The following is a 13,533-nucleotide window of genomic DNA, read 5'->3' on the forward strand; positions in this document are numbered from 1 at the left end:
ACACGAGTTTATGAAATGCTTTTGTTCCTTACTTCCAGTTTTCTCTTTCAGCTGGCTGTTTGATCTTGGGCTGCATGATCTTTCCAGATGGCTGGGATTCAGATGAAGTAAAACGCATGTGTGGGGAAAAAACGGACAAGTACACCCTTGGTGCCTGCTCTGTTCGCTGGGCCTACATTCTGGCAATTATTGGAATCCTAGATGCTCTCATCCTTTCATTTCTGGCATTCGTCCTAGGCAACAGGCAAGATGGTTTACTGCCAGATGACTTCAAAGTGGATGCCAAAGGTATGATCTTTCTCAGTCACAGTAAATAGTTTGAATTTGTACGGATCCTTTATTCAAGAATTACAAAAAATTTATAAATATGGTTGACTTTTTACCTTCATGTAGTTCTCAGATATAACCCACAACTTACTTAAGTTTGAACGTTAACAGATCCATTAATAAATCCATTCTTCAAAATATTTAACGGTTAAAAATATGTCCAGAATATATAACCATGAATTTTATTAAAACAATTGATAGACTTAGTAATCATCATCGGCTCTGCCTTCCTTCCATCGAGTGGATTTATCGCAGTCGCTGCCTCAAAAAGGCTGGCAGTATCATCAAAGACCCACACCATCCTGGCCACACACCCATCTCCCTGCTACCTTCAGTAATGTAGATTCAGTAATGTAGATTCTCTTCAATACAGCATTATTAACTTCCCTGAGTTCCCTAGCATTCATGGCAAATTGAGTATAATTCAGATAAATCAGGACAGGGCTTAATGAGCAAGTGGTAGGGCCCCAGAAAGTGTTGTGGGACACAGAGACCGAGCAGTGCAGGTCCACAGTTCTGTGAAAGTGGCCACATGTGTTGACCTTCATTGGTCAGGGTATTAAGTACAAGAATTAGGACATCATGTTATAACTGTACAAGATGTTATTAAGGCCACAATTGGAATACTGTTTATAGTTCTGATTGCCTTGCTATAGAAAATTTGTCACTAAGCTGGGAAGGGTGCAGAAAATATGTGGAAACATGGAACTGCAGATGCTGGTTTAAAGGACACAAAGTGCTTGAGTAACTAATCAGGTCAAGCAGCATCTCTGGAGAAGATTGATAGGGTGCTGACCCAAAACGTCACCCATCTATATTCTCCAGATTGCTGCTTGACCCACTGAGTTACTCCAGGACTTTGTATCCTAAGGATTCAGAAAAGATTCAAGGGTCTGGAGGATTAAAATTTTAAGGAGAAACTGGATCGGCTGGGGTTGTTTTCCTTTGAGAGTAGGAGGCTAAGGGGTGACCTTACAAAGTTGTATAAAATCTTCAAAGGCACAGATGGGTGAATATTCTCAGTTATTTCCCCCCAGTCAAAAACAAGTAAACATAGATTTAAGGTGGGAGAGAAAAGATTGAAAAGATAACTTTTCAAGAAGACCAAGGAGCTCATTGTAGACTTCAGGAAGTCCAGAGGCGGCACGCACACCCCCATCCACATTAACGGGACGGAGGTGGAACGTGTTTCTAGCTTCAGGTTCCTGGGAGTCAACATCTCCGATGACCTCTCTTGGACCCACAATACCTCTACTCTGATCAAGAAGGCTCATCAGCGTCTCTTCTTCCTGAGGAGACTGAAGAAGGTCCATCTGTCTCCTCAGATCCTGGTGAACTTCTACCGCTGCACCATCGAGAGCATCCTTACCAACTGCATCACACTATGGTATGGCAACTGCTCTGTCTCCGACCGGAAGGCATTGCAGAGAGTGGTGAAAATTGCCCAACGCATCACCGGTTCCACGCTCCCCTCCATTGAGTCTGTCCAAAGCAAGCGCTGTCTGCGGAGGGCGCTCAGCATCGCCAAGGACTGCTCTCACCCCAACCATGGACTGTTTACCCTCCTACCATCCGGGAGGCGCTACAGGTCTCTCCGTTGCCGAACCAGCAGGTCGAGGAACAGCTTCTTTCCGGCGGCTGTCACTCTACTAAACAACGTACCTCGGTGACTGCCAATCACCCCACCGGACACTTATTATTTTTTTTATTCAAATCGTTTGCTATGTCGCTCTTCAAGGGAGATGCTAAATGCATTTCGTTGTCTCTGTACTGTACACTGACAATGACAATTAAAATTGAATCTGAATCTGAATCTTTTTACACATGGAGGCTGGTGAGTACATAGAACAAGCTGCCAGATGATGTGGTACACATGGGTACAAGATATGTTTGGACAGGTACATTGTTAGGAAAGGTCTGGACAAATCATGCAACTAGCTTGCTAGCACACAGTTACAAATGGACGAGATGGACTAAAGGGCCTGTTTCCATGCTGTATAGCTCCATTACGCTGATTCTTAATAAGGAAACTGAAAAGATCCTTGGTGTCAGGAGAAGAAGAAATCAGTACATTGGAGTTTCATTTCTGGGACAAGCTTGAATGACTTGGAAATAAAAAGATGAAAATATTGTCTTAAAATAAAGAATGAACATAGGCAATCTTTGCATAGTTCTTGATTTTTCTAGGCCCATAGAATAACTCTTTGATTGTTGTGGGAAATGGAAAGATTTACAATAACACACAAAAAAGATTATGATCATAAGTATTGTTGAAATAAGATAAGAGGAATCTTCACTGCAATACTCTGGCTTGGCACGTGACACATTAATACCCACCACACCATTGCGTTTGACACATCTTCTGCATTTTCAGATGGAAAGAGATATACAGATGAGGCCCATAAAATCTCTGATTTCTGTGAAGTATTAATATCAGAAAATGTGATTCTGTAAATTACTGGTGAATATTAATAACATCACCAGCATAAATTAACTATCTCAGAGTCCAGTGAATTCTGTCAACTCTGATATTATTGAATTATTTGGGGATCTGGTGCAGAAATGACGATTAGCTAACCTGATCAGTGAAGAAGTGTTCCAGTGCATGTATAATTTTATTGACCCAAAATGTCACCTATTTCTTTTCTCCAAAGATGCTGTCCAACCCACTGAGTTACTCCAGCTTTTTGTGTATATCTTCGGTTTAAACCAGCATCTGCAGTTCCTGCCTACACATCAACCAACCATGTCTTGTCATGGCGCATTACAGAATGCTTAACAGATCTGAGACAATATCCCCAGAAATGCCAAGAATAATAAATGCAAAGTGTTTTGTTGCAGAACACCTTTATGAAAGCTTGAGGAGAATTTAATGGATGGCAGGCTTGGAATATGTAAAAACTGGAACTGTTCAAGCTCAGAGAATACTCAATTTGCTGTGAGTCTTTGTCAATGATCATTGTTATTCCAAACATGGAAATGTGATGTCTGGCACAATTCGATGCCTAGTAGCTTTTAAATTATCATCCACTTGCAGGGCCTCTGAAACTTGTCATGCAGTGTAGATTTTCCAGCTTTTTTTGCTTTGTTTTCCACTGCTCAGATGAAAATCAATCCAAACATAATTTCCAATGTATTGAGGATTAATAAAAGGGTCAGAAGTTTGAAATGCTTTATTAATGTGTAATAGTCATACAGCATGGAAATAGGCCCTTCAGTCCGATTTGCCTATGCTGATCAAGATGACCCAACCATGCTGGTCTTACCTGCTTGTGTTTTGCATACTGTATATCCCTCTATACCTTTCATATCCATGTACCTGTCCAAATGTATTTTAATTGTTGTTATAGTACCTGCCTCAACTACCTTTTTTGGCAGCTCATTCAATTTCCCCACCACACTGTGTGAAAAAATTGCCCCTAGATTCCTATCACATCTCACCTTAAAATGACATATTATGATTCTTGATTCCTACTCTCAGTAAAAGACTGTGCATTCACCCCATGAATGATTTTACACACCTCTGCAAGATCATTCCTCAGCCTCCTGCGCTCCACGGAATAACTGCGCTCAACTTCTCCTTATAGCGGAGATATGTCTCAGAGGACATAGGTTTAAGGTGAAAGGGAAAAGATTTAATAGGAAGCCGAGGGGTAACTTTTTCACACAAAGGGTGGTGGGTGTATGGAACAAGTTGCCAGAGGAAGTAGTTGAGGCAGGGACTCCCAACATTTAAGAAAGAGTTATCCAGGTACATGGATGGATAGGACAGGTTTGAAAGGATATGGGCCAAACGAGGTCAGAGTGGACTAGTGTAGCTGGGACATATTGACTGGTGTGGGTAAGTTGGACCAAAGGGCCTGTTTCCACACTTGATCACTCTATGACTATAACTGAGGCAGTGTGTTCATTGTTGGTGATGTAAGTGGCCTGGTTTAGTGAGGGGAGGAAAATCATGTAAAATTGAATATTATAATAATCAGTAATTTCCCATCCACCAATGTTAGTCTGCAATTAGTTTTTTTTTTACAGGAAGATGGATCATCCTTTCAGCACCTGTGACTGAACATGGTCATGAATGCTTCAGACTTTAGCACATGCATGCTGGGTCCTGTCATTGTTGAAGATGGGAGTATTTGTGGAACCACCTCTTTTTGTTCCAATATCTAGATGCTTTTAGGAGTCTAAAGTTTTGATCTCAGCTATTGGTTATGAGATTGTTTAGCTCTGACTAGTGAAACTGTTTTTTGTGTTGCACCTAAGTAGTCCTGTATTAAGGAATTTAAGAGTCGACCATTTGGTATGATTCTGGAGTCGCATATCTGCCAAACGGGAAGGGTGGCAGATTTCTACTTAAAAGGCATTTGTAATTTTGTGACATTCTGGTAATTTTATGGTCATAAAGGGAGCACTGAATACAGTGGACGAGGTTAGAGGAGGTGCACATCAACCTGTCTCACCTGGAAGAACTGCTGAGGTCCCTGGATGGATGTGTGGGAGGATGTAAAGAGACAGGTGCTACATCCACGGTTTCAGGAGAACGTGGTTGTGGAAGGCGTCGTTTGGGTGGGAAGGGATGTGTGAACCAAGAAGTTACAGAGGGAGCAGTAGAAATGTGTGAGGATGGTGGTTTTCTCTGATAAATGACAATTTATTTTCGTTTATTACAAATATATCGTCAAGCTATTTTGCTGAGATTACAGCTTGTTGCTTCCTCCGGCTAATAGTCATTTGACAAAGTCAAGCTGCAAATCTTTATCATTTTTTCTACACTTTCTTATCACATGGCTTTTGCATCATTCTCTGTCTAGTTCCGGATTCTGTTCAATGAATTAGTGCAATGATATTAGAGGGAAATTAAATATTAAGACACCGATTTGAAAAGAAATCTGTACCATTGGTCCATGTTAACAACAGAAAATCGTATGTTTTTACCAGCAGAAATAATTATTTTGTTTATATGACATGCTATTTAGATTCTTGAATTCAATAACTGCTTAAATATGAATTTGCTTTATTTGTTCACGTTTACTGTGAAGGTTACAAAAATTCTCACTTTGCCATTTTGAAATGTATAAGACTGTGCCACCTTACGGCTATTAGCAAAAACTGCATCTCAACTGAATACATTTTGATAAAAATGAGTGATTTGTGATTGGAGAAGTTTGTTGTTCTGGAGATGTCCCAAAGCATTTCATATCTAATCAGATACATGTACATGTTAATTAGTGTAGTAGTATCTGCTGAGATAGCAGCCAAAGCAACATCCAGCACCTATTTGAAATAGATGTTGAGACATTTCTAGTCTGATGTTATTTGAGGAATAAAGGTCTCTGGCTCGTAATAAGAATCATGAATGGCAAGTGCTGTTAATGTACTGACAACCACAAAATTCAGGCCAAAATTACTGCTTGTAAATAATTTACATTTAATATCTTATTGTTTTGCAGATGATGGAAATGCTTAAGAAAATAAGGTATGTATTTTGTAATTTTGATTCTACAGGTTTAGTTTATCCATATATGATTGCTTTCAGTCTGTATTCCTGGTTGACCATGAATACATTCATTGCAAATGCAAAGACCTACTTACAAGTCCAACATTTTCGGCACAATAATCAATTTCTATCAGCAAACTTATGTAGGACCATAAGTTAATAAACAAAAATATAAGTAGGGGTTCTCTGTATGACACTTGGGTTTGGCTTCTTCCTGACAAACAATTCATATTACAAGGATTTAGCAAACATTAAGGTAAACAGTCCCCTGGAATTATACAATTGTAGATGACTGCAGATGTTTTAAATGTGATATCAAACAGAAAATGCTGGAAATATTCAGCTGGTCATCTCGGTTCCATTTCTCTCTACACAGTTAACACAAAGGTAAATCAACATTGTATTATTCCCAATACAAGAAATATAACATCAGAGGCAGAGGCCTGGAATTGTTAACACCCACTTGATGATCGAAGAGTAGTAGGGTCCAGAGACAAAACTTGAGGCGGTTCAAGATCCTCTTTAATGCAGACAAGATCATTGGCATTTAAAAAAAAAAAAAAAAAAAAAAAAATTGAGGTTTGAACATCTGACCAGATCAGCATTTTTTTTGCCTATACATAATTGTCCTTGAGGGTGGTGAGACATCTTAAACCTCTGTAGTTCTCCAATGCAGGCACCCTCTCATTCCGACTGGATAAAACATTTCATGATTTTGGAACAATATAGCATTGTGACAGGCAGCATCTCTGGAGAGAAGGAATGGGTGACATTTCGGGTCGAGACGTCAGACTGAAGGGTCTCGACCCGAAATGTCACCCATTCCTTCTCTCCAGAGATGCTGCCTGTTCCGCTGCGTTACTCCAGCATTTTGTATCTACCTTTGATTTAAACCAGCATCTGCAGTTCTTCCTACACATAGGAACATCGTGATATACTTCAAAGTAAAGGGCCTGTCCCACTTGGGCGTCTTTTGCACATCACGCAAAGATTTTGTGAATCCCAAAATCCTGGGGCACCGCGCCCGACCTCACGTCACTGCCTACGCCACGTCTCACCACGCTCGCGTTAATGATGCCGCGTTGTGCGTCATATCACGTAAATGACGCGCAAATAACGCCCAAGTGGGACAGGCCCTTAAGGCTGCTACATAAGAGTGTTCTGGTACATTTGCCACTTCTTCTTGATGGTGGCATTTGTAGCTTTGGGAGAGGCTATTAGGGTAGCCTTTCAAGTACTTACAGTGCATTTTGCAGATGGCATACACTGCACTAGCTGCTGGCTCAGCAAGTTAATGTTTTGGGTTAGGTTATCAAAAGGATTGCTTTGCCACGTATGGGGACAAGCTTCTTCAGTGTTATTACCTGCACTCAAGGCAAATAATAGTTCATATGTGTGCCTAGTGAATAGTAGCAACGTATTAGCTCAAAGACCCAATTGCCAAAGTGCCCAACGTCTGAGCAGCTACATTACTTGCGGCACATCAGTAAAATTTCTGGCTTCCTGAAGGATGTTAATTGGTAATGTCAATATGATTGAATATTACAAATCCATGGCTACATTTTGCTGCATGCAGATAAAAAACTAGATTCGAGTTGAATGAAATCTCATATTGTAGAATCATCAGTATCCCCATTTTCATCCTTACAGGTGGTCATTGATGAAATGTGTAGGAAGGAACAGCAGTTGCTGGTTTAGACCCGAAACATCACCCATTCCATCTCTCCAGAGATGCTGTCTGTCCCGCTGAGTTACTACAGCATTTTGTGTCTGTCATTGATGAAGTAAATGAAGTTGAGTATACAAAGGCTGCCCAAGGAATCCCTGCTGTGAATTCTTGCGGGTGTGATTTCCTTCAGCAAGCATAAACTGTTCTCCTTTGTGCAAGTAATAAGCCAACCATTGGAGCTTTTTCAAAAGACAAAAACTGCGAGAAAATTTAGAATGTGGACACAATGCTGGAGTAACTCAGAGGAACAAGTCGCATTTCTGGAGAGAAGGAATGGGTGACGTTTTGGGTCGAGACCCTTCTTTTGACTATATCAGTCCCAAAACATCACCCATTCTTTCTCTCCAGAGATGCTGCTTGGCTGGCTGAGTTACTCCAGCATTTTGAGTCTACCTTCGATTTAAACCAGCATCTGCAGTTCTTTCCTACACAGAAAATTGGCAATATTTACCAGGTCAGGCATTGTCTGGGTAGAAACTAATTGCTCAGATCAATGCCTTGGACATAATCAGACAGATCATTTGATGAAATGTCATCAACACAAAACATCAATTGTTTTTTTTTGCACAAATACTGCCTGGTCACTCACAGCTATTTTAGTGGCAACACAGTGGTGCAGCAGTAGAGTTGTGCTCACAGCACCAGAGACGCGGGTTTCATACTAACTAGAGGCACTTTCCTCCCTTTGATTAATAACTGGCTGGTGACAATTAACTGGATGGGATTTCTTCAGGGGACATTACTGGACAATTTTCCATCTTGTTAGAAACATCAAGTTGAAACCGTGTTGAAGAAAATTGGCAGGAACTACAACTGATTCCAGAGCACAACTCCTCAAAATTCAATACTACAGCTGGAAAGTTAGAGTGCATATGCATTTGCTGTATTCAGTACTCTCAGCCATTTCCCGATATAATTAAGTGAATCAAATTGGTGGGAATCATGAGAGAAAACATTCATTCGGCTCTTCCAGCTGAAACGGGTTTAAATGTTTCAGCCTTATGCACAGCACACACATGCTGGACCCAGCCACAAATGAGGATGCCTCAGTCTCCTCTTATGATGTTCAACTCTATCCTACCTTCCTAAATAGATATGAAAATACTGTAGTTTTGATCTGATGCACCAGTTGTGGATTGCTTACCTTTGTTACAGTTCAGCACATATTTTTCAGATGGGTATGATGGGAGAAGTACCAGCATTTACTCTGCAGTTTTATTGCTGCTGTTGGTGGTCTAAGGGATGCTCAATGATACATAACAAGTGCTCCAAGTTTGTCCCACAATTTGATGGCTATACACAATGGGGAGTGAGTTCTTGGCTTGAACTCAGGACTTTATCTTCATGCGACTGCTGCGAGCACTTATACAAGTGCTTGCATGGATAGATGTAAATGCAGCAAGTGGACCAATTGAGAAGGACAAGGTTAACTAGTCATTACTCTGGCAAAATTGGTATTTATAACTTCACCATGATTAAACCACTTAATCGAAACCAATAACCATTTTCTAGAGTACATTCTACACCCTTATTACTTTCTACTATTTCCAACTCTTAACATAGCAAAGTACTCACTTGCAGGAGTATTGGAGATAATCATGTTTTCAACTATTTCAAATACTTTAAATAGGCCAATTAGGCTGAAAGCAATAAAAGCCAAAAAAAATGAAATGCTATTTCATTACTTTGCATAATCAAGCAGCATTAGTACAGATAGAAATAAGTCCTTGACCAGAAACATTGACTGTCAGAACCAAAAAATAGAAAATAGGCCTTGCAAATAGACTGCTCCTTTCTTACATTATATCACTGACTAATACTTAGTTCATGACCTACAAAGCAGTTTGGAACATTTGAGGTTGTGAAATTATTAGTGGCAGACTTTTCCCTTCCTACACTTAACGAACGCAGCAGTACTGCAAAATTGTTGATCTTTTCATTGTAGATACAAATATTTACACGTTTAAAATTCAACCAGCTTTTTGTATTGTATTCAATTTATTGTCATTATCTCATATTAGAGACAACGAAATGAATTTTCCTTAGTCACGTATCATAAAAATAAATAATAAATAAAACATTAAAATAAATAGGTTTGTTCAGCCTTAGAGTAAAATTCATATACAAATCTTTAAAGTCTTTAATATTTTGAATGCCAACATTTTATTTGAATATATACATTTATATTTATAGCCAGATAACGATTAATGGGTAGAGAGCTGCCTTTAAAATTTAATACAGGTTGTTTTATTTTAACATGATAGGTGCACATCCAAGAAATTCCACGTTACAAAAAAATCATGTAGTGGCTAGAGTATTTCAGACTTGCAACAACATTTTTTAAAGTCCATTTTTGGCACTGCAAGCTAAATAAGGTATTATGTGACAATGTTTAATAGAAGCAATTGCTAATCAATTTCAATATCCACCCACTGTTAAAGTAGAAGCTGTATTCTTAAGAGACGATGGTGTTCGATTACTGCAAGGTTACATGGAAACATGTTTCTCCCCAACTTTTGTCTGTCAAGTTCCAAAGTAATGTAACTAATTGGGTACCTGGTATTTACAACAAGCTTTTCAAAGTACCCCAATTCTAACAGCAAGCTTTTACATCAAATGACATATCCACACTTTCAACCCCAGAGTCAGCACAAATTCAATTGTAAAATAAATTCTACATAGAAAAAGTAAGCCTTCAGATCCAGTTAGTCAGACATTTGACTGCCAAGGTACATGTCCGCAGTATTAATGTTTATATTAGAATAGAGAAGCAACAAGGTGAAACCCATGATCAACATAAAGATTAATATAGGACTTAGTAAAGAATAGATTCCAGGCAGACAGTTGAAAGAGCATGATTTTGCACATTATAGTACAATTCAACATCCTACTGGTAGCTCAACTGGGATAAGGTGAGAAAGCTCAAATCTCAAAACAAAAAGCCCTTCTTAGAATGCAACACCTTAACTAGATCTAGTTTCTGATGAACTGTTAAATTACTTTTGTAAACCAAAAACTGAAAATATATGGAAATACAAAATCCTCATTTGTCAAGAATTTTAATTACTTAAATGTATTTTAATTCTCAGGCCAATTATAACTACAAACTTTTGTAACTTACATGAAATGCAACGTACTTAAAATTCTTGTTGATACATAATGACCATCTATTTTATTTTCTGTGCTAACTACTTCAGGCAATTAAAGATAACTGCTAATTTTATCCACACCAAATAAAAAAAGGAAGCTCAACTGAAGATCTCAACTATTCCTGCAAACCGACAAAATATGGAGTAAATTGTTACGTTCAATACCCAAATTGTGGATTTGCAAGTGTGCCATCAACTCGAGTGCCACAAGAGATCATATTTACTTTGTTTTGAGTTAAGAGTCTAGATTTTGCAGAGAAAGTTCCTTCCAGAAGAGAATGCATACCTACCTCCTGAGGTTAATTCTCTAAGATGAACAGTTGAGCTGTGCTGTGAATATTTTGTACATGCACAGCAACAAATTCAACAGGCGAAAGTTTGAAATCTAGGTTTGTTCTCCTTTCCAGTGATTGGATTTATTGTTACTTACATGTTTTGTCAAATCTAATGTTGTTTTATGTGGCTTTTAATTTTATTAAAAAAAGGGAAGCTCAACAAGATCTCAACTATTCCTGCAAACCGACAAAATATGGAGTAAATTGTTACGTTCAATACCCAAATTGTGGATTTGCAAGTGTGCCATCAACTCGAGTGCCACAAGAGATCATATTTACTTTGTTTTGAGTTAAGAGTCTAGATTTTGCAGAGAAAGTTCCTTCCAGAAGAGAATGCATACCTACCTCCTGAGGTTAATTCTCTAAGATGAACAGTTGAGCTGTGCTGTGAATATTTTGTACATGCACAGCAACAAATTCAACAGGCGAAAGTTTGAAATCTAGGTTTGTTCTCCTTTCCAGTGATTGGATTTTGTATTGTTACAATTGTCAATGTTTTATGTTGTCTTTATGGCTTTTAATATCACAAAGGGAATATTTCACATCACATGTCAGTATGTTATACAAGTTGCGTATCTTGGTTTGTCACTCAATATTTATGTAACCACACTGAACTCTAATATTGGTCTCTGGCGATTTGTCTTATTGATTTTTGCTTTTAAATATACCAACTTAGAGATCAGCCTACCTCAATGTATTGTGAAAATGTGTATTACTAGACTTGTGACGTCTTTGGACAAATATTGCAGCTTACTCGACTGATAAAAGATTAGTGACTGTTCAAGATATAAAGGGCAAATGTATTACAGAATTTAAACATTTGTGGTTTTATTACAATACACGTTTGCAATAATCACCTTAATTTTCCAGAATTAAATTAACTGGTCTTAATGTAGCAGCTATATTTGCACCTCTAAAAACTTTATCTAATTAAGCAAAATGCTACAGTCAATAGTTAATTTAAAGGCAAAGTGCATATCAGACTAGCAACACTTCAAGAGATGTTGTTATAGTAGATGGAAGACACTAAAATTTGTGTTTCTAGTGGTTCATTGGGGATTAGCACCAAGAAATAGTCTACAGGCATCCACGTGATAGTATGCAGGAACAGAAATATGTATCAGACATTTTGTCTATGAATATTGTTCAGCAATTCAAAATACCACAATGTGCAAACTTCAATGACATTTGGAACAGATGAACCTGTCAATGTTTGTTGCATAACATTTGGGCTGATTTTAAGCTTAAATTCATTTGTGTATGTGCCATTTACCTGTATGCCTTTACAGTGGCAGCTATAAAAATTGCTCTTTCGTCCTTGTAGCATGGTGTGTCAAGTTACTTATGTTGCAGATATCTTAGAGGCATCAAAACCCAAACCTATGCTTAATCTTTTACTGTTGTTCCATATCATATACCCACTTTAATAATGTGGGGCACCTTTGGATCTTCATCCAAGGACAAAACATTAAAAATTTGAAGCATAAATATTGTATCCAGATTTAGTAGTCTTAACTCTTATCCCAGCAAGTATTGACAAACATCTTCAGTTGGAGAAAAAGTAATTAAATAATTTGTAACCACCCATGGATTTTACCATTACCTTAAAAAAGTTAAAAATAAAAATCAGCAGCATTTTAGAATCATTTACATAACTGCTTTCATCTAATCTACCACTAGCCAACAGTTTTCTCATTTAGATCAACCAAATACCTTTTGCACATCCAATTTCTCAATGCAACTGCCTGAAATCCAAAAAGGTTTATTGAACCACAGTGATAAATAGTGATAAATATTGAAAATTATGTTTCTTCCAAATGCTGTGTGGTTATATTTCAAATCATTCTTTGAAATATAAATTTCTAGGATGCAACACGACCTGCAATTCTGGAAATACAAATCATTTTATGTTCATAATATTATTCTAGAGGTCATGTGAACAATTCAGAATTTAATTAGGGGAGAGTACTGGACCATGTTGCATTAATCTGCTCAAAATATCACTTGCATAAATAATTAAGATTTAAAAGTGCATTAATGTATTTTTTTAAAACAAGGTTTCAAAGTTGTGCACATTCCTTGTCCCCGTCCCAAATTAGGAAATATCTACTGCTAAAATCTAATGCTGCGGACTGCAATGTTCTTTGCTCAATGCCCCTTTTCCCAGTGTTTTGTTGAAAGTAATGCTGTGGATGAAATTGTGGCGTATTACTTCCTAAATTGTTGGTATTTTTTAGTGTAGGGGAGAAGCCAGCAATTGTACACCAACCTTCTCTTAACAATCGCCCAGCAACTCCCTGGTCTCAAAAAAATGGAATATAGATAGTGTCTCCTCCTAGAGCCTTCAATTAGAAGTGTATTCAGAATCTCTACACTGGGTGGAGAGAAAACAAGGAAAGAGCCTGTCATTCAGTCCAATTTTCGGAATACAACTGTACATGCTGCAATTGTATACCAATTTCACTTGGATTGTGAATTCAGGACAAGAGATTCTTT

At 38.1% G+C, this 13,533-nt stretch overlaps 1 protein-coding gene across 2 annotated transcripts in view; it reads left to right on the forward strand.

Moving 5' to 3' along the window:
• Window positions 1-11,113, forward strand: part of lhfpl3 (LHFPL tetraspan subfamily member 3) — a 64,494-nt gene extending 53,381 nt beyond the window's left edge. For both annotated transcript variants that reach the window (XM_055653202.1, XM_055653203.1), the window contains exons 4-6: window positions 52-288; window positions 5,778-5,803; window positions 10,751-11,113. In XM_055653202.1, coding sequence (XP_055509177.1) covers window positions 52-288; window positions 5,778-5,794 — 254 coding nt within the window. In that variant the 3' untranslated portion in view covers window positions 5,795-5,803; window positions 10,751-11,113. The remainder of the gene's footprint in view (window positions 1-51; window positions 289-5,777; window positions 5,804-10,750) is intronic.
• Window positions 11,114-13,533: the final 2,420 nt, after the last annotated feature.

The sequence above is a fragment of the Leucoraja erinacea genome, chromosome 22, assembly GCF_028641065.1.
Source record: "Leucoraja erinacea ecotype New England chromosome 22, Leri_hhj_1, whole genome shotgun sequence".
NCBI classification, from domain to species: domain Eukaryota; kingdom Metazoa; phylum Chordata; class Chondrichthyes; order Rajiformes; family Rajidae; genus Leucoraja; species Leucoraja erinaceus.